The 27500-nt window shown below is 47.3% G+C and overlaps 1 protein-coding gene across 1 annotated transcript in view; it reads left to right on the top strand.

Moving 5' to 3' along the window:
* Window positions 1-5509: 5509 nt before the first annotated feature.
* The window catches only part of LOC139388616 (transcription regulator protein BACH1-like), a 26957-nt gene continuing 4966 nt past the window's right edge, over window positions 5510-27500 (top strand). The window contains exons 1-4 of the mRNA XM_071135379.1: window positions 5510-5679; window positions 12653-12907; window positions 26092-26844; window positions 26881-27500. The exon at window positions 26881-27500 is cut by the window's right edge and continues 580 nt beyond it. Coding sequence (XP_070991480.1) covers window positions 12653-12907; window positions 26092-26844; window positions 26881-27500 — 1628 coding nt within the window. The 5' untranslated portion in view covers window positions 5510-5679. The remainder of the gene's footprint in view (window positions 5680-12652; window positions 12908-26091; window positions 26845-26880) is intronic.

The raw sequence follows: 27500 nt of genomic DNA, 5'->3' as shown, positions 1-27500 counted from the left end.
CGTGCCTGTATGACCTCCCTACAACGCCTGGGCATGCTCCTGATGAGGTGGCGGATGGTCTCCTGAGGGATCTCCTCCCAGACCTGGACTAAAGCATCCGCCAACTCCTGGACAGTCTGTGGTGCAACAGATGGTGGTGGAGTTGGTGGTTGGATCGAGACATGATGTCTCAGATGTGCTCAATTGGATTCAGGTCTGGGGAACGGGCGGGCCAGTCCATAACATCAATGCCTTCCTCTTGCAGGACCTGCTGACACACTCCAGCCACATGAGGTCTAGCATTGTCTTGCATTAGGAGGAACCCAGGGCCAACCGCACCAGCATATGGTCTCACAAGGGGTCTGAGGATCTCATCTCGGTACCTAATGGCAGTCAGGCTACCTCTGGCGAGCACATGGAGGGCTGTGCGGCCCCCCAAAGAAATGCCACCCCACACCATGGCTGACCCACCGCCAAACCGGTCATGCTGGAGGATGTTGAGGCAGCAGAACAGCTACTCTGGTCTTAGTGCCTGCTCTCTAGCTAACAGCTACTCTGGTCTTAGTGCCTGCTCTCTAGCCAACAGCTACTCTGGTCTTAGTGCCTGCTCTCTAGCCAACAGCTACTCTGGTCTTAGTGCCTGCTCTGTAGCCAACAGCTACTCTGGTCTTAGTGCCTGCTCTCTAGCTAACAGCTACTCTGGTCTTAGTGCCGGCTCTCTAGCCAACAGCTACTCTGGTCTTAGTGCCTGCTCTCTAGCCAACAGCTACTCTGGTCTTAGTGCCTGCTCTCTAGCCAACAGCTCACGCATACAGTGCTGGGTAGGCTACTCTACATGATGAGATTATTATGGATAAAAGCGAAAATATTTGTATTTGTCAAAGCCCTGTCAAGCATCGATCATCGTGTCACTGGAATAAGACCCTCAAATATTTATTTGAAAGGAGCATTCAAGCTCATAGCTGCACTTACAACACCCCCGTGACGTTCATCACAAGTTGCTTTATCTGTGTCCTAATAGAGCACCCACAGTAGAGCTGGCACATTACCCATCTAATTTAGCAGGCCAAACATAAATTACTGTATGGAGAAGAAATTAGCTACATTCCTATTATTAGCTAATGTTATAACGACTAGTCAACATAGCTAGCTAACAATGTTGATGATAAGGATAACAGCTAAGTTAAATAACAATAGCTAGCTAACTTCAAGATAATAAACATAGCATGCAATTTAGCAACACGCTAGCCAGCTAGTTATCTAGTTAACATTACTTTCAAGCTCCAGACTGTCCCCGTCATTATCATCCTCATTATCGGTGTCCGCGCTATCCAGGACCACCGATTGATGGATTGTTGGTCGACCGCCTAACACACAGTCCAGCACATAAAAAAAGTGGACATGCCACCCTTCCATTCTCGCTCCGATTGTTATCATCTTTTGCCTTCTTGTCGCCCTTTCAAATGTTGAGTAGTATCCTTTCCCCTCTAATCTTCCTGGCTACGCCCTCAAATATGGCCTTTCCCCCCTGGGTAGCTACTGTAAAGTAATGTCTGACCACAATGTCAGCAAACATTTTGGTCTCCAACTTTGTCCAAAGTCTCCTACCACTGTTGTCCATTTTATTAGCTAGCTAGCGGGACTTCAAGCAGAAAGGAAGAGACGATCTTTCAAGTGCAACGGGTAAAGTTGGTGGTAGAAAAGAATACGTAAGTTGTCCTTTTAAAAGAAAAATTACATTACACACTGTTGGACCTGTATGGACCTTCAGTAGCCTGATTCCATCCAGACTGAGGAGGAATCTGAACACAATGAGTCCATGACCAGCTAGATCTGAACACAATGAGTCCCTGACCAGCTAGATCTGAACACAATGAGTCCCCGACCAGCTAGATCTGAACACAATGAGTCCCTGCCCAGCTAGATCTGAACACAATGAGTCCCTGACCAGCTAGATCTGAACACAATGAGTCCCTGACCAGCTAGATCTGAACACAATGAGTCCCCGACCAGCTAGATCTGAACACAATGAGTCCATGACCAGCTAGATCTGAACACAATGAGTCCCTGACCAGCTAGATCTGAACACAATGAGTCCCTGCCCAGCTAGATCTGAACACAATGAGTCCCTGACCAGCTAGATCTGAACACAATGAGTCCCTGACCAGCTAGATCTGAACACAATGAGTCCCCGACCAGCTAGATCTGAACACAATGAGTCCATGACCAGCTAGATCTGAACACAATGAGTCCCTGACCAGCTAGATCTGAACACAATGAGTCCCTGACCAGCTAGATCTGAACACAATGAGTCCCTGACCAGCTAGATCTGAACACAATGAGTCCACGACCAGCTAGATCTGAACGCAATGAGTCCCTGACCAGCTAGATCTGAACACAATGAGTCCCTGACCAGCTAGATCTGAACACAATGAGTCCCTGACCAGCTAGATCTGAACACAATGAGTCCCTGCCCAGCTAGATCTGAACACAATGAGTCCCTGACCAGCTAGATCTGAACACAATGAGTCCCTGACCAGCTAGATCTGAACACAATGAGTCCCTGACCAGCTAGATCTGAACACAATGAGTCCCTGCCCAGCTAGATCTGAACACAATGAGTCCCTGACCAGCTAGATCTGAACACAATGAGTCCCTGACCAGCTAGATCTGAACACAATGAGTCCCTGACCAGCTAGATCTGAACACAATGAGTCCCTGACCAGCTAGATCTGAACACAATGAGTCCCTGACCAGCTAGATCTGAACACAATGAGTCCCTGCCCAGCTAGATCTGAACACAATGAGTCCCTGACCAGCTAGATCTGAACACAATGAGTCCCTGACCAGCTAGATCTGAACACAATGAGTCCCTGACCAGCTAGATCTGAACACAATGAGTCCCTGCCCAGCTAGATCTGAACACAATGAGTCCCTGACCAGCTAGATCTGAACACAATGAGTCCCTGACCAGCTAGATCTGAACACAATGAGTCCCTGACCAGCTAGATCTGAACACAATGAGTCCCTGCCCAGCTAGATCTGAACACAATGAGTCCCTGACCAGCTAGATCTGAACACAATGAGTCCCTGACCAGCTAGATCTGAACACAATGAGTCCCTGACCAGCTAGATCTGAACACAATGAGTCCCTGCCCAGCTAGATCTGAACACAATGAGTCCCTGACCAGCTAGATCTGAACACAATGAGTCCCTGTCTTTTTCATCGCAGAAGTCGCATGTACACTGAGTGTACAAAACATTATGAACATTGTTAGTGTCCATGCCCTGATGAATTGAGGCTGTTCTGAGGGCTAAAAGGGAGGGGTGCAACTCAATATTAGGAAGGAGTTCTTAATGTTTTGTGCAAGTGTCAAGTGTATACACGGCTCAAAATACATTTAAATTCATAATATCTATTCTTCTCTCTCTCTCTGTTAAACACACACACACACACACACTTGATCAAAGCAACTCCATTCACACAATCCTGAACGACCGCCCCCCAGATGGTGAAGGTAGGAAACAACATCTCCACTTCGCAGATCCTCAACACAGGGGCTCCACAAGGGTGCGTGCTCAGCCCCTTCCTGTACTCCCTGCTCATCCATGACTGCGTGGCCATGCACCCCTTCAACTCAATCATCAAGTTTGCAGACGACACAACAGTAATAGGCTTGATTACCAACAACGACGAGACAGCCTACAGGGAGGAGGTGTGGGCTCTCGGAGTGTGGTGTCAGGAAAATAACCTCTCACTCAACGTCAGTCCAACAAAGGAGATGATCGTGGACTTCAGGAAACAGCAGTGGGAGCACCCTCCCCCCCATATCCACATCGACGGGACAGCAGTGGAGAAGGTGGAACGTTTTAAGTTCCTCTGTGTACACATCACAGACAAACTGAAATTGTCCACCCACACAGAAAGTGTGGTGAAGAAGGCGCAACGGCGCCTCTTCAACCTCAAGCCAAATTTCTTCAGCCTCCTGTCACCTAAAACCCTCACAAACTTTCACAGATGCACAATTGAGAGCATCCTGTCGGGCTGTATCACCGCTTGATATGGCAACAGCACCGCCCACAACCACAGGGCTCTCCAGAGGGTGGTGCGGTCTGCACAACGCATCACCGGGAGCAAACTACCTGCCCTCCATGACACCTACAGCACCCGATGTCACAGGAAGGCCAAAAAGATAATCAAGAACAACAACCACCCGAGCCACTGCCTGTTCACCCCGCTACCATCCACAAGGCGAGGTCAGTACAGGTGCATCAAAGCAGGGACCGAGAGACTGAAAAACAGCTTCTATCTCAAAGCCATCAGACTGTTAAACAGCCACCACTAACACAGAGAGGCTCAAATGGCTCACTAGTAACTTTAACAATGCCACTTTAATAATGTTTACATATCTTGCATTACTCATCCCATATGACTACACTGTATTTTATACCATCTATTGCATCTTGCCTATGCCGCTCTGTCATCGCTTATCCATATATTTATATGTATGTATTCTAATTCCCTTCCTTTACTTAGATGTGTGTGTATTAGGTAGTTGTTGTGGAATTGTTATATTACTTGTTAGATATTACTGCACTGTCGGAACTAGAAACACAAGCATTTCACTACACTCGCATTAACATCTGCTAACCGTGTGTATGTGACAAATACAATTTGATTTGATTTGAAACAACTGGCAGCATCAGGGTAAATTTCTGGTAGGTAGAACTGTAGAAAGATAACTCATTTTCACGCTTGTTTGTAATTAACACAGCCAGGCACAGAAAACCACACAGGCATGATGACAAATGTTAGTGAAAAACAAACAAATGCATAGAGAAGTTTCTGAGATGACTGTGTGTTGTTCGATCGAAGTACACAACAACATTATCCAAGTTTGTGGGCACGTCCCCATCTACCTAGCAGGGTGGTATCTATGGCATTACGCTATGATCACTATGAGCAGACGAATACAAAGGGAAGTTGAAACTTCCCGATTGTACCAGTGAAATGAAAATGTGCCAATTCTAGCTTGGATAATTGTGATGTTTAAGACAAAAAAAAACACAATGTTGTTAATATAGTAATGACTATATGCCGTGGCAGAGACAGGGTAAAAAATTCCCCTTTAAAAGCCAGCAGCAGGCCTGGCAATTACAGTCCCATTCCAAAACGAACTGTCTTTGTTTAGTAGAGATCCTACGGAGTATTTCCCACATCACTTTAGCTGAGGCAGGTAGAAGAGTTCTCTTTAGATTCTTAAAATACCCATGTCAACATAGTCATTTTTCCATTGTTGGTCTTTTTTTAAACCATTAAATTTTTTTAAAATGAAATTACTCATTGCCTTTTCCTGTGGTTACAATAAAAGTGGGCCGTTGATTACAATTCGATATCTTTTGAATGAGTTATTCACGTTGCAATATTTAGAAATGCAAGCTTTTATTTTGAAAGTCTTCCTTCATTTACCATACAAAGTGACGTCATCACGCGCGCTTCTGGCAGAATACCAGTTAGGAAAAGTCATATGACTTGTGGTTCCGCAGAATTGGGTACAGTCATTTACAGTTGTCAACAACAGTCCAAGTTTCCGTCCCGACGTTTAAACTGTGTTCGGGAGGTTCTCACACTGAATATGTCAGCCTCATAAACCTGTTTAGGATTTCAGCTCACCGTCGTCCTAGGATAACCAATGTCAGGTTAGTTCCATTTATAGTTCTACTGTTTGGGAAACACACGACGCGTCAGTACTCGGAGTTGATCACAAAGTTGATTTGTTATGAGATTGGTTGATTTGTCAGTGTTTAGGCTATACAATCTTACATTTGTTGTGTTTTGTCTTATTATTAGACAATGTCCCTTATTGGAAATATGACTTACATTATGTGACAGCGTGCTATGGGTAGTTCTATACGGCTACACTAGTTAACGTGGATTCTAGTTTTCAAACATATGCCAGACATCGGCTAGACAGGGTGTGACCATCTCACCCCGACATGGTTACAGATTTCTTGATTTGACAAAAACGGCTGACACCTGTGTAAAAAATGATTCTTTATTCTCATGCGTGTCAAATTAAAGCTAATAGTGTATTCGAGAAATAAATGGATACAAAACTACACACACTTATTATAATAATAAAAACATATTTAAAAAAAAATCCATTCTTAAAAAAGAATAAGAATAAGAAAAGGCCTTGATTTCTTGTAAAACAGATTAAAAGTATTTTAAAAAGGTATTGGAAACACAAGAAGAAAAGACTCCCTGACAACTAATATCAACACATTTCAAATTGGATAATGTCGTCCGTCCGCCCCCCCCCCCCCCCCCCCCCCCCTCACTCTCTCCAGCTAATGTCACCTATCCCAGCTCTTACTGACACCCACCCACCCACCCACCGGACAGCCATTAAAATGTAGTTGACATTTAGTCAGTTCGCCCTGGCTGGACCAAATCTGAACCAATCACAGGCCGTACAGAACAGTAGAGCGAACAGTAGAGCACTAAAGTATAATGTACTGTACAAAATGGTCAAACATAGACGTCTCTGATTGGTTCGGATGTGGTCTGGCCCGGACCAACCAAATGTTGTCTTGTTTGGGGGCGGGGTGCATTAGAATACTCAAATACGCTAAATAAGGATATTGCATATTTCCACCTTTGTTTACCCATAGTTAGTACATTCATCTTCAGATAGCTAGGTGGACCAGTCATAGTCAGTACATTCATCTTCAGATAGCTAGGTGGACCAGTCATAGTCAGTACATTCATCTTCAGATAGCTAGGTGGACCAGTCATAGTCAGTACATTCGTCTTCAGATAGCTAGGTGGACCAGTCATAGTCAGTACATTCGTCTTCAGATAGCTAGGTGGACCAGTCATAGTCAGTACATTCATCTTCAGATAGCTAGGTGGACCAGTCATAGTCAGTACATTCATCTTCAGATAGCTAGGTGGACCAGTCATAGTCAGTACATTCATCTTCAGATAGCTAGGTGGACCAGTCATAGTCAGGACATTCATCTCCAGATAGCTAGGTGGACCAGTCATAGTCAGTACATTCATCTTCAGATAGCTAGGTGGACCAGTCATAGTCAGGACATTCATCTCCAGATAGCTAGGTGGACCAGTCATAGTCAGTACATTCATCTTCAGATAGCTAGGTGGACCAGTCATAGTCAGTACATTCATCTTCAGATAGCTAGGTGGACCAGTCATAGTCAGGACATTCATCTCCAGATAGCTAGGTGGACCAGTCATAGTCAGTACATTCATCTTCAGATAGCTAGGTGGACCAGTCATAGCCAGTACATTCATCTTCAGATAGCTAGGTGGACCAGTCATAGTCAGTACATTCGTCTTCAGATAGCTAGGTGGACCAGTCATAGTCAGTACATTCATCTTCAGATAGCTAGGTGGACCAGTCATAGCCAGTACATTCATCTTCAGATAGCTAGGTGGACCAGTCATAGTCAGGACATTCATCTTCAGATAGCTAGGTGAGACAACCACATATCACAATATTTAAATTTTTCTTCAATAAAGTACAGTCCGAGCTAGTAAGAGGAGAAAGTAAAGTGTTAGTTAATGGAAGGAACATTATTTTTTGGGGGTGAGGAGGATGTTGTGGAACTGGTCCACCTAGTTGTGGACTATTTAAGATCCTCTGAAGAGGGGGGGGGGGGTTCAGATGTTTTCAGAAGATGGACTTTGCTGTCCTAGTGTCAGGGGGACGCTGGGCAGGGACTCTGCTCTCCTAGTGTCAGGGGGAAGATGGGCAGGGACTCTGCTGTCCTAGTGTCAGGGGGGACGCTGGGCAGGGACTCTGTTGTCCTAGTGTCAGGGGGGAAGCTGGCTCCATCATTGGGGTGCCAGGACAGAGCTCTGACTTGGCTGAGATGGCAGCTGCCCTCCTGTAGGGGTGGGAGGGCCAAAACGGAGTATTTAGGTTGGGGTGTAGCGTTTGGGCATAGCCCGAGTTCCTCTTGCTGCTCCGTAGGAAAGAATCATGGCCTTGTAGTTGATGCGAGATTCGGCTGAAAGCCAGTGGAGTGTGAGGAGGAGCGTGGTGACATGGGAGAACCTGGGAAGGATGAACACCAGGCGGGCTGCAACGTTCTGGATAAGTTGCAAGGGTTTGATGGCAGAGCCCAGCCAACAGACAGACTCCAGACTGGAGGAGATGACAAGTGCCTGGATAAGAACCGGCGCTTCCTCCTGTGTGAGGTAGGGGTCGTACTCTAAGGATGTTGTAGAGAACGACAGGGTGTGGTCCAGGGTCACGCCAAGGCTCTTTGCCGACACCCAAGCAGAGATATCGGCCAGGCACACAGAGATGCGTGTCACCACTGGGTTTCAGAAGGCGGGGATGGGAAGGAGAAAAGTAGTTGTGTCATCCGCATAGCAATGATAGGAGAGGCCATGTGAGGATATGACAGAGCCAAGTGACTTGGTGTATAGAGAGAAGAGAGGAGAGGGCCTAGAACCGATCCCTGGGGGACACCAGTAGTGCGAGTACGTGGTGCAGACACAGATCCTCTCCACGTCACCTGGTAGGGAGCGGCCCGCCAGGTAGGATGTAATCCAGGAGTGTGCAGAGCCGGAGACACCCAGCTCTGAGATGGTGGAGAAGAGGATCATGGTTCACAGTGTCGGAAGGCAGCAGGATAGATTTAGGAGGGAGAACAGAGCAGAAACAGTCTGCTTTGGCAGTGCGGAGAGCCTCCGTGACACAAGAGGAGAGCAGTCTCGGTTAAGTGACCCGTCTTGTAGCCTGACTTGTTCTGAGCGAGATAACGAGAGTGTTGGTCAGAGTCTCGTTGTGTTTTGGAAAGAATAGAAAGGGATACAGAAAGTTTTTGTTGAATTTTTGGTTTCTTGAGGGGATGGACTCCACCCATTTTGAAGTTGGAGAGGACAGAGCCAGTGGTCAGGGATGAGCTGATGAGGGAAGTGAAGAATGGGAGGAAGGTCTCCAGAGATGGTCTGGAGGAGGGAATGGGGGGGGGGTTCGAGCGGGCAGACCTCACTAGTCACACGATGTCACCTGGAGGGTAGTTATGCGTGAGTGAGACCAGTGGACTCAATTTGCCGAGTGAATTAAAAGTGGATGTTGTCAACCTTCTTTTCAAAGTGGTCGGCAAAGTCTTCCGCAGAGGGGGTGGAGGATTTAGGAGGAAAATAGTTTCCTGGGTTTAGAGGCAGAAGTGTTAGAAAGTGGCTTTAGCAGCAGATCCAGAGGTAGAGAGGAGGGAGTGGAAGGATGGCAGGTCCTCCAGAAGTTGAGTTTAGCTGCCCGCATCCCTGTTCTGTAAGCTCGCAATGAATCACCACGGAGCAAGAGGGGAGGAAGGAACGGGAACAGTCTGAGTCATAAAATGCGGAAAGGGAGGAGAGCAGGGTCGAATAGGCAGACATGATGGAGAAGGATTTAGCAGAAGGGAGAGATGATAGAACAGGAGAGAGTAGTGGGAGAAAGGGCACTCAGCCCCTACCATCTGGGTGTGTAGGTTTGAGGAAGAGGGAGACAGAAATTGAAACAAAGTAGTGATCAATGACAGAGTGGGATTGCAGTGAGATTAGTGAACAAACAGCCAATCTAGTAAAGATGAGGTCAAGCGTATTGCCTGCCTTGGGAGTGGGAGGGGACTGGGAAAAGGTGAGGTCAGAAGAGGCAAGGAGGGCAAAGAAAAAAGTGGAAAGAAATTAATTGAAAGCAGACATCGGGAGGTTGAAGTCTGACGAAGGCCTCGAGGCCGATACGTAAAGCTTGATCAAGAGCAGTGGTACTAACTCCAGAGCAGCGGTACTAACTCCAGAGCAGCGGTACTAACTCCAGAGCAGCGGTACTAACTCCAGAGCAGCGGTACTAACTCCAGAGCAGCGGTACTAACTCCAGAGCAGCGGTACTAACTCCAGAGCAGCGGTACTAACTCCAGAGCAGCGGTACTAACTCCAGAGCAGCGGTACTAACTCCAGAGCAGCGGTACTAACTCCAGAGCAGCGGTACTAACTCCAGAGCAGCGGTACTAACTCCAGAGCAGCGGTACTAACTCCAGAGCAGCGGTACTAACTCCAGAGCAGCGGTACTAACTCCAGAGCAGCGGTACTAACTCCAGAGCAGCGGTACTAACTCCAGAGCAGCGGTACTAACTCCAGAGCAGCGGTACTAACTCCAGAGCAGCGGTACTAACTCCAGAGCAGCGGTACTAACTCCAGAGCAGCGGTACTAACTCCAGAGCAGCGGTACTAACTCCAGAGCAGCGGTACTAACTCCAGAGCAGCGGTACTAACTCCAGAGCAGCGGTACTAACTCCAGAGCAGCGGTACTAACTCCAGAGCAGCGGTACTAACTCCAGAGCAGCGGTACTAACTCCAGAGCAGCGGTACTAACTCCAGAGCAGCGGTACTAACTCCAGAGCAGCGGTACTAACTCCAGAGCAGCGGTACTAACTCCAGAGCAGCGGTACTAACTCCAGAGCAGCGGTACTAACTCCAGAGCAGCGGTACTAACTCCAGAGCAGTGTGCGGGTTTCTTTTTTCTCATCTCGTTCAACGGCTACCATGCACCTGCAACTAACAGTTACGATGTGCGATTGATTGCCTTTTGATCCAATGAGCGGTGAGCTATCATCAGGAAATGTGCTTATCAACGTATCAAGCTCATTGAGGAACTCTCCAAGGGCAACTGGTGGGCGATAGATTACAACAATGTTTAGTTTGAGTGGACAAGTGACAGTGACAACATGGCATTCAAAATGAGGAGATGGACAGGTGAGGAAAAGAGATTATCGCCGCTTGGGGAGAAATGAGTAGCGCTTTTCCACCACCGCAATGACCAGATGCGCTCGGACTACGAGGGAACACGCAGGCACACAATTCAAGCACAAGCAAACTTGTTATAAAAAATATTTCTCTTGGATTTATGATGGCGACGGGAGTGAGAGGAAGGTAGGAAGGTATGAGTGGCTGACTGATGACTGGATATGAGTGGCTGACTGATGACTGGATATGAGTGGCTGACTGATGACTGGATATGAGTGGCTGACTGATGACTGGATATGAGTGGCTGACTGATGACTGGATATGAGTGGCTGACTGATGACTGGATATGAGTGGCTGACTGATGACTGGATATGAGTGGCTGATTGATGACTGGATATGAGTGGCTGACTGATGACTGGATTATGAGTGGCAGACAGATGACTGGATATGAGTGGCTGACTGATGACTGGATGTGAGTGGCTGACTGATGACTGGATATGAGTGGCAGACAGATGACTGGATATGAGTGGCAGACAGATGACTGGATATGAGTGGCTGACTGATGACTGGATATGAGTGGCAGACAGATGACTGGATATGAGTGGCAGACAGATGACTGGATATGAGTGGCAGACAGATGACTGGATATGAGTGGCAGACAGATGACTGGATATGAGTGGCAGACAGATGACTGGATATGAGTGGCAGACAGATGACTGGATATGAGTGGCAGACAGATGACTGGATATGAGTGGCAGACAGATGACTGGATATGAGTGGCAGACAGATGACTGGATATGAGTGGCTGACTGATGACTGGATATGAGTGGCAGACAGATGACTGGATATGAGTGGCAGACAGATGACTGGATATGAGTGGCAGACAGATGACTGGATATGAGTGGCAGACAGATGACTGGATATGAGTGGCAGACAGATGACTGGATTATGAGTGGCAGACAGATGACTGGATATGAGTGGCAGACAGATGACTGGATTATGAGTGGCAGACAGATGACTGGATATGAGTGGCAGACAGATGACTGGATATGAGTGGCAGACAGGTGACTGGATATGAGTGGCAGACAGATGACTGGATATGAGTGGCAGACAGATGACTGGATATGAGTGGCAGACAGATGACTGGATATGAGTGGCAGACAGATGACTGGATATGAGTGGCAGACAGATGACTGGATATGAGTGGCAGACAGATGACTGGATTATGAGTGGCAGACAGATGACTGGATATGAGTGGCAGACAGATGACTGGATGTGAGTGGCAGACAGATGACTGGATATGAGTGGCAGACAGATGTGACAGATTTGGAAGTGTATTATGCTAAATAATGACATTGAGATGTCGTCCAACTAGCTGTTAAATCTGTTGGTTACCACGAGCTGTTTCTGTTTACAAGTCTGTTTTTACTGCTGGGGGGGATTTTGATTTGACTAGTTGTGATTAGATTTGTTTTAATTTACCATGATAGCCTGCAGATCAATAGTAGTTTAGGCTACAGCTGTTTGACTGACACCACTGTTTTAAGGAGGTTGTAGTTTAGGCTACAGGAAGTAGTAGGTTAGGCTACAGGAAGTAGTAGGTTAGGCTACAGGAAGTAAGTAGTAGGTTAGGCTACAGGAAGTAGTAGGTTAGGCTACAGCTGTTTGACTGACACCACTGTTTTAAGGAGGTTGTCGTTTAGGCTACAGGAAGTAGTAGGTTAGGCGACAGGAAGTAAGTAGTAGGTAAGGCTACAGGAAGTAGTAGGTTAGGCTACAGGAAGTAGTAGGTTAGGCTACAGGAAGTAGTAGGTTTGGCTACAGGAAGTAGTAGATTAAGCTACAGGAAATAGTATAATTTTGTCATCTTCTTTTCTCTCTCTCTTTGTGTGTGTGTGTGTTCCACAGATGTCTGTTGCCATGTCTAGTCTGGAGAGCCTGCGGTCCTCTGTGTTTACCTTTGAGTCCTCCGTGCACAGCTGCCATGTGCTGCGTTGTCTGGACGACCAGCGGAGGCGTGACCTGCTGTGTGACATCACTGTGCTGGCCGAAGGGAGGAGTTTCAGGGCCCACCGTTCTGTGCTGGCCTCTTGCAGCGACTACTTCACACACAGGGTCTCCTCCCATGCACCACAGGGACTTGTCGTCACCCTGCCTCAGGAGGTGAGAAGGGAGGGACCATGAGCCTAGGAGTCCAGGATCACATTAGTCCACTTTAGGCCAGGAGTTTTCCAATCTTACCATACGAGATCCGGAGTACTGATGGTTTTCTGTTCTACCTGATAATTCATCGCTTCCACCTGGTGTCCCCAGGTCTAAATCAGTCCCTGATTTAAAGGGTGATAATGAAAATCAGTAATGGACCTGGCTACCAGATCCAGATAGGAATTTGACTGATTTAGCTGTTAGCCAACTGAGCTGAAGCCTATTTAACACAAGTATTAGTATTTGTATTTATTAAGGATCCCCCATTAGTTCCTGCCAAGGCAGCAGCTACTCTTCCTGAGGTTTATTATGGATCCCCATTAGTTCCTGCCAAGGCAGCAGCTACTCTTCCTGGGGTTTATTATGGATCCCCATTAGTTCCTGTCAAGGCAGCAGCTACTCTTCCTGGGGTTTATTATGGATCCCCATTAGTTCCTGCCAAGGCAGCAGCTACTCTTCCTGGGGTTTATTACGGATCCCCATTAGTTCCTGCAAAGGCAGCAGCTACTCTTCCTGGGGTTTATTACGGATCCCCATTAGTTCCTGCCAAGGCAGCAGCTACTCTTCCTGGGGTTTATTATGGATCCCCATTATTTCCTGCCAAGGCAGCAGCTACTCTTCCTGAGGTTTATTATGGATCCCCATTAGTTCCTGTCAAGGCAGCAGCTACTCTTCCTGGGGTTTATTTTGGATCCCCATTAGTTCCTGCCAAGGCAGCAGCTACTCATCCTGGGGTTTATTATGGATCCCCATTAGTTCCTGTCAAGGCAGCAGCTACTCTTCCTGGGGTTTATTATGGATCCCCATTAGTTCCTGCCAAGGCAGCAGCTACTCTTCCTGGGGTTTATTACGGATCCCCATTAGTTCCTGCAAAGGCAGCAGCTACTCTTCCTGGGGTTTATTACGGATCCCCATTAGTTCCTGCCAAGGCAGCAGCTACTCTTCCTGGGGTTTATTATGGATCCCCATTATTTCCTGCCAAGGCAGCAGCTACTCTTCCTGAGGTTTATTATGGATCCCCATTAGTTCCTGCCAAGGCAGCAGCTACTCTTCCTGAGGTTTATTATGGATCCCCATTAGTTCCTGCCAAGGCAGCAGCTACTCTTCCTGGGGTTTATTATGGATCCCCATTAGTTCCTGTCAAGGCAGCAGCTACTCTTCCTGGGGTTTATTATGGATCCCCATTAGTTCCTGCCAAGGCAGCAGCTACTCTTCCTGGGGTTTATTACGGATCCCCATTAGTTCCTGCAAAGGCAGCAGCTACTCTTCCTGGGGTTTATTACGGATCCCCATTAGTTCCTGCCAAGGCAGCAGCTACTCTTCCTGAGGTTTATTATGGATCCCCATTATTTCCTGCCAAGGCAGCAGCTACTCTTCCTGAGGTTTATTATGGATCCCCATTAGTTCCTGTCAAGGCAGCAGCTACTCTTCCTGGGGTTTATTTTGGATCCCCATTAGTTCCTGTCAAGGCAGCAGCTACTCTTCCTGGGGTTTATTATGGATCCCCATTAATTCCTGCCATGGCAGCAGCTACTCTTCCTGGGGTTTATTATGGATCCCCATTAGTTCCTGCCAAGGCAGCAGCTACTCTTCCTGGGGTTTATTATGGATCCCCATTAGTTCCTGCCAAGGCAGCAGCTACTCTTCCTGGGGTTTATTATGGATCCCCATTAGTTCCTGCCAAGGCAGCAGCTACTCTTCCTGGAGTTTATTATGGATCCCCATTAGTTCCTGCCATGGCAGCAGCTACTCTTCCTAGGGTTTATTATGGATCCCCATTAGTTCCTGCCAAGGCAGCAGCTACTCTTCCTGGGGTTTATTATGGATCCCCATTATTTCCTGCCAAGGCAGCAGCTACTCTTCCTGAGGTTTATTATGGATCCCCATTAGTTCCTGTCAAGGCAGCAGCTACTCTTCCTGGGGTTTATTTTGGATCCCCATTAGTTCCTGTCAAGGCAGCAGCTACTCTTCCTGGGGTTTATTATGGATCCCCATTAATTCCTGCCATGGCAGCAGCTACTCTTCCTGGGGTTTATTATGGATCCCCATTAGTTCCTGCCAAGGCAGCAGCTACTCTTCCTGGGGTTTATTATGGATCCCCATTAGTTCCTGCCAAGGCAGCAGCTACTCTTCCTGGGGTTTATTATGGATCCCCATTAGTTCCTGCCAAGGCAGCAGCTACTCTTCCTGGAGTTTATTATGGATCCCCATTAGTTCCTGCCATGGCAGCAGCTACTCTTCCTAGGGTTTATTATGGATCCCCATTAGTTCCTGCCAAGGCAGCAGCTACTCTTCCTGGGGTTTATTATGGATCCCCATTAGTTCCTGACAAGGCAGCAACTACTCTTCCTGGGGTTTATTATGGATCCCCATTAGTTCCTGCCAAGGCAGCAGCTACTCTTCCTGGGATTTATTATGGATCCCCATTAGTTCCTGCCATGGCAGCAGCTACTCTTCCTGGGGTTTATTATGGATCCCCATTAGTTCCTGCCAAGGCAGCAGCTACTCTTCCTGAGGTTTATTATGGATCCCCATTAGTTCCTGTCAAGGCAGCAGCTACTCTTCCTGGGGTTTATTTTGGATCCCCATTAGTTCCTGCCAAGGCAGCAGCTACTCTTCCTGGGGTTTATTAAGGATCCCCCATTAGTTCCTGCCAAGGCAGCAGCTACTCTTCCTGGGGTTTATTATGGATCCCCATTAGTTCCTGTCAAGGCAGCAGCTACTCTTCCTGGGGTTTATTATGGATCCCCATTAATTCCTGCCATGGCAGCAGCTACTCTTCCTGGGGTTTATTATGGATCCCCATTAGTTCCTGCCAAGGCAGCAGCTACTCTTCCTGGGGTTTATTATGGATCCCCATTAGTTCCTGCCAAGGCAGCAGCTACTCTTCCTGGGGTTTATTATGGATCCCCATTAGTTCCTGCCAAGGCAGCAGCTACTCTTCCTGGAGTTTATTATGGATCCCCATTAGTTCCTGCCATGGCAGCAGCTACTCAAAATCAAATCAAATCAAATCAAATTTTATTTGTCACATACACATGGTTAGCAGATGTTAATGCGAGTGTAGCGAAATGCTTGTGCTTCTAGTTCCGACAATGCAGTAATAACAAGTAATCTAACTAACAATTCCAAAGCTACTGTCTTGTACACAGTGTAAGGGGATAAAGAATATGTACATAAGGATATATGAATGAGTGATGGTACAGAGCAGCATAGGCAAGATACAGTAGATGGTATCGGGTACAGTATGTACAAATGAGATGAGTATGTAAACAAAGTGGCATAGTATAGTATAAAGTGGCTAGTGATATATGTATTGCATAAGGATACCGTCGATGATATAGAGTACAGTATATACGTATGCATATGAGATGAATAATGTAGGGTAAGTAACATTTATATAAGGTAGCATTGTTTAAAGTGGCTAGTGATATATTTACATCATTTCCCATCAATTCCCATTATTAAAGTGGCTGGAGTTGAGTCAGTGTCAGTGTGTTGGCAGCAGCCACTCAGTGTTAGTGGTGGCTGTTTAACAGTCTGATGGCCTTGAGATAGAAGCTGTTTTTCAGTCTCTCGGTCCCAGCTTTGATGCACCTGTACTGACCTCGCCTTCTGGATGATAGCGGGGTGAACAGGCAGTGGCTCGGGTGGTTGATGTCCTTGATGATCTTTATGGCCTTCCTGTGACATCGGGTGGTGTAGGTGTCCTGGAGGGCAGGTAGTTTGCCCCCGGTGATGCGTTGTGCAGACCTCACTACCCTCTGGAGAGCCTTACGGTTGAGGGCGGTGCAGTTGCCATACCAGGCGGTGATACAGCCCGCCAGGATGCTCTCGATTGTGCATCTGTAGAAGTTTGTGAGTGCTTTTGGTGACAAGCCGAATTTCTTCAGCCTCCTGAGGTTGAAGAGGCGCTGCTGCGCCTTCTTCACGATGCTGTCTGTGTGAGTGGACCAATTCAGTTTGTCTGTGATGTGTATGCCGAGGAACTTAAAACTTGCTACCCTCTCCACTACTGTTCCATCGATGTGGATAGGGGGGTGTTCCCTCTGCTGTTTCCTGAAGTCCACAATCATCTCCTTAGTTTTGTTGACGTTGAGTGTGAGGTTGTTTTCCTGACACCACACTCCGAGGGCCCTCACCTCCTCCCTGTAGGCCGTCTCATCGTTGTTGGTAATCAAGCCTACCACTGTTGTGTCGTCCGCAAACTTGATGATTGAGTTGGAGGCGTGCGTGGCCACGCAGTCGTGGGTGAACAGGGAGTACAGGAGAGGGCTCAGAACGCAACCTTGTGGGGCCCCAGTGTTGAGGATCAGCGGGGAGGAGATGTTGTTGCCTACCCTCACCACCTGGGGGCGGCCCGTCAGGAAGTCCAGTACCCAGTTGCACAGGGCGGGGTCGAGACCCAGGGTCTCGAGCTTGATGACGAGCTTGGAGGGTACTATGGTGTTGAATGCCGAGCTGTAGTCGATGAACAGCATTCTCACATAGGTATTCCTCTTGTCCAGATGGGTTAGGGCAGTGTGCAGTGTGGTTGAGATTGCATCGTCTGTGGACCTATTTGGGCGGTAAGCCTCTTCCTAGGGTTTATTATGGATCCCCATTAGTTCCTGCCAAGGCAGCAGCTACTCTTCCTGGGGTTTATTATGGATCCCCATTAGTTCCTGACAAGGCAGCAACTACTCTTCCTGGGGTTTATTATGGATCCCCATTAGTTCCTGCCAAGGCAGCAGCTACTCTTCCTGGGATTTATTATGGATCCCCATTAGTTCCTGCCATGGCAGCAGCTACTCTTCCTGGGGTTTATTATGGATCCCCATTAGTTCCTGCCAAGGCAGCAGCTACTCTTCCTGGGGTTTATTATGGATCCCCATTAGTTCCTGACAAGGCAGCAACTACTCTTCCTGGGGTTTATTATGGATCCCCATTAGTTCCTGTCTAGGTAGCAGCTACTCTTCCTGGGGTTTATTATGGATCCCCATTAGTTCCTGTCAAGGCAGCAGCTACTCTTCCTGGGGTTTATTATGGATCCCCATTAGTTCCTGTCAAGGCAGCAGCTACTCTTCCTGGGGTTTATTATGGATCCTCATTAGTTCCTGCCAAGGCAGCAGCTACTCTTCCTGGGGTTTATTATGGATCCCCATTAGTTCCTGTCAAGGCAGCAGCTACTCTTCCTGAGGTTTATTATGGATCCCCATTAGTTCCTGTCAAGGCAGCAGCTACTCTTCCTGGGGTTTATTTTGGATCCCCATTAGTTCCTGCCAAGGCAGCAGCTACTCTTCCTGGGGTTTATTATGGATCATTCAATACATTCATAACACATTAAGAGTGTGTCCTCAGGCCTCATCTCTACAACCACATATCTACAATACAACATCCATGTGTGTGTGTCTGCTGTTCCGTAAGGTGTATTTTATATATTTTTTTTTCATCTGATTCTACTGCTTTCAGCAGTTACGTGATGTGGAATGTAGCACTGTGGAATAGAGTTCCATGTAGTCATGGCTCTATGTAGTACTGTGGAATAGAGTTCCATGTAGTCATGGCTCTATGTAGTACTGTGGAATAGAGTTCCATGTAGTCATGGCTCTATGTAGTACTGTGGAATAGAGTTCCATGTAGTCATGGCTCTATGTAGTACTGTGGAATAGAGTTCCATGTAGTCATGGCTCTATGTAGTACTGTGGAATAGAGTTCCATGTAGTCATGGCTCTATGTAGTACTGTGGAATAGAGTTCCATGTAGTCATGGCTGTAGGTAGTACTGTGGAATAGAGTTCCATGTAGTCATGGCTCTATGTAGTACTGTGGAATAGAGTTCCATGTAGTCATGGCTCTATGTAGTACTGTGGAATAGAGTTCCATGTAGTCATGGCTGTAGGTAGTACTGTGGAATAGAGTTCCATGTAGTCATGTCTCTATGTAGTACTGTGGAATAGAGTTCCATGTAGTCATGGCTCTATGTAGTACTGTGGAATAGAGTTCCATGTAGTCATGGCTCTATGTAGTACTGTGGAATAGAGTTCCATGTAGTCATGGCTCTATGTAGTACTGTGGAATAGAGTTCCATGTAGTCATGGCTCTATGTAGTACTGTGGAATAGAGTTCCATGTAGTCATGGCTCTATGTAGTACTGTGGAATAGAGTTCCATGTAGTCATGGCTCTATGTAGTACTGTGGAATAGAGTTCCATGTAGTCATGGCTGTAGGTAGTACTGTGGAATAGAGTTCCATGTAGTCATGTCTCTATGTAGTACTGTGGAATAGAGTTCCATGTAGTCATGGCTCTATGTAGTACTGTGGAATAGAGTTCCATGTAGTCATGGCTCTATGTAGTACTGTATCATGGCTCTATGTAGTACTGTGTCATGGCTCTATGTAGTACTGTGTCATGGCTCTATGTAGTACTGTGTCATGGCTCTATGTAGTAATGTGTCATGGCTCTGTAGTACTGTATCATGGATCTATGTAGTACTGTGTCATGGCTCTATGTAGTACTGTGTCATGGCTCTATGTAGTACTGTGTCATGGCTCTATGTAGTACTGTGTCATGGCTCTATGTAGTACTGTGTCGTGGCTCTATGTAGTACTGTGTCGTGGCTCTATGTAGTACTGTGTCGTGGCTCTATGTAGTACTGTGTTGTGGCTCTATGTAGTACTGTGTCGTGGCTCTATGTAGTACTGTGTCGTGGCTCTATGTAGTACTGTGTCATGGTTATATGTAATACTGTGTCATGGTTATATGTAATACTGTGTCATGGCTCTATGTAGTTCTGTGTCATGGCTCTATGTAGTACTGTGTCATGGCTCTATGTAGTACTGTGTCATGGCTCTATGTAGTACTGTGTCATGTCTATGTAGTACTGTATCATGGCTCTGTAGTACTGTGTCATGGCTCTGTAGTACTGTATCATGGCTCTATGTAGTACTGTATCATGGCTCTGTAGTACTGTGTCATGGCTCTATGTAGTACTGTGTCATGGCTCTATGTAGTACTGTGTCATGGCTCTATGTAGTACTGTGTCATGGCTCTATGTAGTACTGTGTCATGGCTCTATGTAGTACTGTGTCATGGCTCTATGTAGTACTGTGTCATGGCTCTATGTAGTACTGTGTCATGGCTCTATGTAGTACTGTGTCATGGCTATATGTAGTACTGTGTCATGGCTCTATGTAGTACTGTGGAATAGAGTTCCATGTAGTCATGGCTCTATGTAGTACTGTGGAATAGAGTTCCATGTAGTCATGGCTCTATGTAGTACTGTGGAATAGAGTTCCATGTAGTCATGGCTCTATGTAGTACTGTATCATGGCTCTATGTAGTACTGTGTCATGGCTCTATGTAGTACTGTGTCATGGCTCTATGTAGTACTGTGTCATGGCTCTATGTAGTACTGTGTCATGGCTCTATGTAGTACTGTGTCATGGCTCTATGTAGTACTGTGTCGTGGCTCTATGTAGTACTGTGTCGTGGCTCTATGTAGTACTGTGTCGTGGCTCTATGTAGTACTGTGTCGTGGCTCTATGTAGTACTGTGTCGTGGCTCTATGTAGTACTGTGTCATGGTTATATGTAATACTGTGTCATGGTTATATGTAATACTGTGTCATGGCTCTATGTAGTTCTGTGTCATGGCTCTATGTAGTACTGTGTCATGACTCTATGTAGTACTGTGTCATGGCTCTATGTAGTACTGTGTCATGGCTCTATGTAGTAATGTGTCATGGCTCTGTAGTACTGTGTCATGGCTCTGTAGTACTGTATCATGGCTCTATGTAGTACTGTATCATGGCTCTGTAGTACTGTGTCATGGCTCTATGTAGTACTGTGTCATGGCTCTATGTAGTACTGTGTCATGGCTCTATATAGTACTGTGTCATGGCTCTATGTAGTACTGTGTCATGGCTCTATGTAGTACTGTGTCATGGCTCTATGTAGTACTGTGTCATGGCTCTATGTAGTACTGTGTCATGGCTCTATGTAGTACTGTGTCATGGCTATATGTAGTACTGTGTCATGGCTCTATGTAGTACTGTGTCATGGCTCTATGTAGGTAAATAAAGGTTAAATAAATATATGTAAACTGTGCACTTCGCATAGTCTGTTCTTGAATTGGGGATTGTGAAGGGACCTCTGGTGGCATTGTCTTGTGGGGGTATGCATGGGTGTGTGCTAGTCGTATGAGCAGACAGCTCGGTGCTTTCAACATGTCAATACCGTTCACAAAGATAAGTAGTGACGAAGTCAATCTCTCCTCTACTTTGAGCCAGGAGAGATGGACATGCATGTCACTGATGTTAGTTCTCCGTGTAGCCTAGTGGTTAGAGTGTAGAGGCGGCAGGTAGCCTAGTGGTTAGAGCGTAGAGGTGGCAGGTAGCCTAGTGGTTAGAGGCAGGAAGCCTAGTGGTTAGAGCGTAGAGGTGGCAGGTAGCCTAGTGGTTAGAGGCAGGAAGCCTAGTGGTTAGAGTGTAGAGGCGGCAGATAGCCTAGTGGTTAGAGCGTAGGGGCGGCAGGTAGTCTAGTGGTTAGAGTGTAGAGGCGGCAGGTAGCCTAGTGGTTAGAGCGTAGAGGTGGCAGGTAGCCTAGTGGTTAGAGGCAGGAAGCCTAGTGGTTAGAGCGTAGAGGTGGCAGGTAGCCTAGTGGTTAGAGGCAGGAAGCCTAGTGGTTAGAGTGTAGAGGCGGCAGATAGCCTAGTGGTTAGAGCGTAGGGGCGGCAGGTAGTCTAGTGGTTAGAGTGTAGAGGCGGCAGGTAGTCTAGTGGTTAGAGTGTAGAGGCGGCAGATAGCCTAGTGGTTAGAGCGTAGGGGCGGCAGGTAGCCTAGTGGTTAGAGCGTTTGGGCCAGTAACCGAAAGGTTGCTGGATTGAATCCCCGAGCTGACAAGGTAAAACATCTGTCGTTCTGCCCCCGAGTGTTAACCCACTGTTCCTCGGTAGGCTGCCATTGTAAATAAGAATTTGTTCTTAAGTTTCATAAAGGATACATAAAGCATGTAAGGGCTAGCCGTGCTGCGCTGATCTGAACCAATTGTAATTTTCCGAGGTCCCTCTTTGTGTCACCTGACCACACGACTGAACAGTAGTCCAGGTGCTTTAAAACTAGGGCCTGTAGGACCTGCCTTGTTGAGAGTGTTGTTAAGAAGGTAGAAACTAGGGCCTGTAGGACCTGCCTTGTTGATAGTGTTGTTAAAAAGGTAGAAACTAGGGCCTGTAGGACCTGCCTTGTTGATAGTGTTGTTAAGAAGGTAGAAACTAGGGCCTGTAGGACCTGCCTTGTTGATAGTGTTGTTAAGAAGGTAGAAACAAGGGCCTGTAGGACCTGCCTTGTTGATAGTGTTGTTAAGAAGGTAGAAACTAGGGCCTGTAGGACCTGCCTTGTTGATAGTGTTGTTAAGAAGGTAGAAACTAGGGCCTGTAGGACCTGCCTTGTTGGTAGTGTTGTGACATGTCACTAGTAAAGATTGAAAAAATGAAGGGGCCTAGACAGCTGCCCTGGGGAATGCCTCACTTTACCTGGATTACGTCGGAGAGGTGTTCTGTTAGACAGGTAACTCTTTATCCACAATATAGCAGGGGGTGTAAAGCCATAACACCTCTGTGTTCTGTTAGACAGGTAACTCTTTATCCACAATATAGCAGGGGGTGTAAAGCCATAACACCTCTGTGTTCTGTTAGACAGGTAACTCTTTATCCACAATATAGCAGGGGGTGTAAAGCCATAACACCTCTGTGTTCTGTTAGACAGGTAACTCTTTATCCACAATATAGCAGGGGGTGTAAAGCCATAACACCTCTGTGTTCTGTTAGACAGGTAACTCTTTATCCACAATATAGCAGGGGGTGTAAAGCCATAACACCTCTGTGTTCTGTTAGACAGGTAACTCTTTATCCACAATATAGCAGGGGGTGTAAAGCCATAACACCTCTGTGTTCTGTTAGACAGGTAACTCTTTATCCACAATATAGCAGGGGGTGTAAAGCCACAACACAAGTTTTTCTAGCAACAGATCGACAGTGATCAATAATGTCAAAAGCTGCAGTCTGACAAAACAGCCAATCATGAGTATGGCACATGCGTGTTGAATGCCCTTCTCTATAAGCGTGCTGAATATCTGTTTGCTGTGAAATGTATCTGGTCAAACATCAAAGATTGTTAACAGGCTGATTTTGGTCGGCTGTTTGAGCCAGTAAAGGTTGCTTCGCTATTCTTGGGTAACGGAATGACTTCTGCTTGAGCACACACACTTTTCTGTAGACTTAGACTTAAATATTTTTTTGCAATATAGTCTGCTACCATGCTCAGTAAATGTCCATCCAAGTTGTCAGACCCAGGTTGATTGACAACAATCATTTTTTCCCCCCACCTCTTCCACACTGACTTTACAGAATTCATAATTACACGGCTTGTCTTTCATAAGTTGGTCAGTTATACTTGGATTTGTGCTGCTGGCATGTCATGCCTAAGTTTGCCAATAAAAAATATATATAATTAAAGTAGTTGTCAGGCAACTGGAAGGCAACTGAGTGGTTGTTAGGCAACTGAGTGGTTGTTAGGCAACTGAGTGGTTGTCAGGCAACTGAGTGGTTGTCAGGCAACTGAGTGGTTGTCAGGCAACTGAATGGTTGTCAGGCAACTGAGTGGTTGTCAGGCAACTGAGTGGTTGTCAGGCAACTGGAAGTCAACTGAGTGGTTGTCAGGCAACTGAGTGGTTGTCAGGCAACTGGAAGTCAACTGAGTGGTTGTCAGGCAACTGGAAGTCAACTGAGTGGTTGTCAGGCAACTGAGTGGTTGTCAGGCAACTGGAAGTCAACTGAGTGGTTGTCAGGCAACTGGAAGTCAACTGAGTGGTTGTCAGGCAACTGGAAGTCAACTGAGTGGTTGTCAGGCAACTGGAAGTCAACTGAGTGGTTGTCAGGCAACTGGAAGTCAACTGAGTGGTTGTCAGGCAACTGGAAGTCAACTGAGTGGTTGTCAGGCAACTGGAAGTCAACTGAGTGGTTGTCAGGCAACTGGAAGTCAACTGAGTGGTTGTCAGGCAACTGAGTGGTTGTCAGGCAACTGGAAGTCAACTGAGTGGTTGTCAGGCAACTGAGTGGTTGTCAGGCAACTGGAAGTCAACTGAGTGGTTGTCAGGCAACTGGAAGTCAACTGAGTGGTTGTCAGGCAACTGAGTGGTTGTCAGGCAACTGGAAGTCAACTGAGTGGTTGTCAGGCAACTGGAAGTCAACTGAGTGGTTGTCAGGCAACTGGAAGTCAACTGAGTGGTTGTCAGGCAACTGGAAGTCAACTGAGTGGTTGTCAGGCAACTGGAAGTCAACTGAGTGGTTGTCAGGCAACTGGAAGTCAACTGAGTGGTTGTCAGGCAACTGGAAGTCAACTGAGTGGTTGTCAGGCAACTGGAAGTCAACTGAGTGGTTGTCAGGCAACTGAGTGGTTGTCAGGCAACTGGAAGCCAACTGAGTGGTTGTCAGGCAACTGAGTGGTTGTCAGGCAACTGAGTGGTTGTCAGGCAACTGGAAGTCAACTGAGTGGTTGTCAGGCAACTGGAAGTCAACTGAGTGGTTGTCAGGCAACTGAGTGGTTGTCAGGCAACTGGAAGTCAACTGAGTGGTTGTCAGGCAACTGGAAGTCAACTGAGTGGTTGTCAGGCAACTGGAAGTCAACTGAGTGGTTGTCAGGCAACTGGAAGTCAACTGAGTGGTTGTCAGGCAACTGGAAGTCAACTGAGTGGTTGTCAGGCAACTGGAAGTCAACTGAGTGGTTGTCAGGCAACTGGAAGTCAACTGAGTGGTTGTCAGGCAACTGGAAGTCAACTGAGTGGTTGTCAGGCAACTGAGTGGTTGTCAGGCAACTGGAAGCCAACTGAGTGGTTGTCAGGCAACTGAGTGGTTGTCAGGCAACTGAGTGGTTGTCAGGCAACTGGAAGTCAACTGAGTGGTTGTCAGGCAACTGGAAGTCAACTGAGTGGTTGTCAGGCAACTGGAAGTCAACTGAGTGGTTGTCAGGCAACTGGAAGTCAACTGAGTGGTTGTCAGGCAACTGAGTGGTTGTCAGGCAACTGGAAGTCAACTGAGTGGTTGTCAGGCAACTGGAAGTCAACTTAGTGGTTGTCAGTCAACTTAGTGGTTGTCATGCAACTGGAAGTCAACTGAGTGGTTGTCAGGCAACTGGAAGTTAACTGAGTGGTTGTCAGGCAACTGAGTGGTTGTCAGGCAACTGGAAGTCAACTGAGTGGTTGTCAGGCAACTGGAAGTCAACTGAATGGTTGTCAGGCAACTGGAAGTCAACTGAGTGGTTGTCAGGCAACTGAGTGGTTGTCAGGCAACTGAGTGGTTGTCAGGTAACTGGAAGTCAACTGAGTGGTTGTCAGGCAACTGAGTGGTTGTCAGGCAACTGAGTGGTTGTCAGGCAACTGGAAGTCAACTGAGTGGTTGTCAGGCAACTGAGTGGTTGTCAGGCAACTGAATGGTTGTCAGGCAACTGGAAGTCACCTGAGTAGTTGTCAGGCAACTAAGTGGTTGTCAGGCAACTGAGTGGTTGTCAGGCAACTGGAAGTCAACTGAGTGGTTGTCAGGCAACTGGAAGTCAACTGAGTGGTTGTCAGGCAACTGGAAGTCAACTGAGTGGTTGTCAGGCAACTGGAAGTCAACTGAGTGGTTGTCAGGCAACTGGAAGTCAACTGAGTGGTTGTCAGGCAACTGGAAGTCAACTGAGTGTTATTCATCACGCGGGCATAGTTTGTCTAAGAGATGAGATGAACTCAGTTCTGTCAGATAAGTAAGATATGGTATATTCTGAATCGACAGTAGTGTTGAGCGCTGAGTGTATAAACTCCCATATCTACTGGGTGAAATACCACAGTGTGACTATCACATCAGCAGGATTTGTGACCTGTTGCCACAAGCGTGGGGTCTTAAGTGGCGCAGTGGTCTCAGTCACTGCTTCTCAGTGCTAGAGGTGTCACTACCCCTAACCCTAACCCAGAAAGTGGTTTCATTGCAAGCTAAGGTGTACTGTTAGCTAGCTCGCTAACATTATCTGGCTGGCTCCCTAGCTAATGACGTTATAGGTAGGTTATATAACAGGTTTGTATATGGGACTGTCATCACCATCTGTTTCTCTTCCTTTCCATCCCTCTCTAAAGGTGACGGTGAGTGGCTTGGAGCCCCTGCTGCAGTTTGCCTACACGTCCAAGCTGCTCTTCAGTAAAGATAATGTCATGGAGATACGACACTGTGCCTCTATTCTGGGTTTCAGGGATCTGGACATGGCCTGTTTTGACTTCCTCCTGCCCAAGTTCTTCAGCAGCAGTTCGCCCTCCTTCCAGAGGAAGACCTGCTGTAAGACACGGTGCAGGAGACAGTCCCCCGGGCCAGAGCTCAGCAACATCGACACGAACAAGGATGTCTTAGACGATGACAAAGGGGTCCGGGTGGTTTCTGATTCGCCCGTTGAACGGGATGTGGGTGGCCAACCAGCAAATAGCGAGACGGGACGTAAAAGCAAATATCTCACCCCTCCTCCTGAAGCCGATATCCAATCAGACGGCCAGACTGACTACTCCCTACAGTGCCCCAAGTACCGAAAGTTCCAGCAGGCTTGTGGGAAGGTGAGGCCGTGCGTGGAGATCTGTGTCCCAGAAACAAACCATGACTCCCCAGTGGGGAGAGAGGAGGGCTGCCCTCTACCCCTGCACCTTCCCACGTCCGTGCAACCTTGTTCCAGTGGTGTAGGATTTAGGGAAGGTCCTGCGGTGGAGACGTCTTCTGGAGAAAACGATTCACTTCTCTCACAGACACAGACTGACCAGGCAGGACAGGGAGAGGTGGAGCAGAGGACTGACCAGGCAGGACAGGGAGAGGTGGAGCAGAGGACTGAACAGGCAGGACAGGGAGAGGTGGAGCAGAGGACTGACCAGACAGGACAGGGAGAGGTGGAGCAGAGGACTGAACAGGCAGGACAGGGAGAGGTGGAGCAGAGGACTGGAGAAGAGGATGATGAGGAGAAGAGAGAGACGAATGAGGGGAAGAGAAAGATGGACGAGAGAAGGAGAGAGGCAGATGAAGAGAACACCGATAAGTATGAGAGGAGAGGAGAGACAGAAGAGAGGAGGAGAGGAGAGACAGAAGAGAGGAGGAGAGGAGAGACAGAAGAGAGGAGGAGAGGAGAGACAGAAGAGAGGAGGAGAGGAGAGACAGAAGAGAGGAGCAGAGGAGAAACAGAAGAAAGGAGGAGAGGAGAGACAGAAGAGAGGAGGAGAGGAGAGACAGAAGAGAGGAGGAGAGGAGAGACAGAAGAGAGGAGCAGAGGAGAAACAGAAGAAAGGAGGAGAGGAGAGACAGAAGAGAGGAGGAGAGGAGAGAGGGCTTCTGGAGTTGACTGTCACAGCTCTATCCTTCCTCTCGTGGAGGTGTCTAGTGGTCGGCTTGTCAGCTGTGAAGAGAGCCCAGGGTTGGGTACAGCACCACACCGATGTCCCCTGGAGGCACCCGGGCTGGACAAGCAGAGCCCTGGAGGTGTGGGGGAAGGAGGTTGTGTTCTAGGGGGTAGAGG

Source organism: Oncorhynchus clarkii, chromosome 29 (genome assembly GCF_045791955.1).
Source record: "Oncorhynchus clarkii lewisi isolate Uvic-CL-2024 chromosome 29, UVic_Ocla_1.0, whole genome shotgun sequence".
Taxonomy (NCBI): domain Eukaryota; kingdom Metazoa; phylum Chordata; class Actinopteri; order Salmoniformes; family Salmonidae; genus Oncorhynchus; species Oncorhynchus clarkii.
This window is presented reverse-complemented; position numbering and strand designations above follow the sequence as displayed.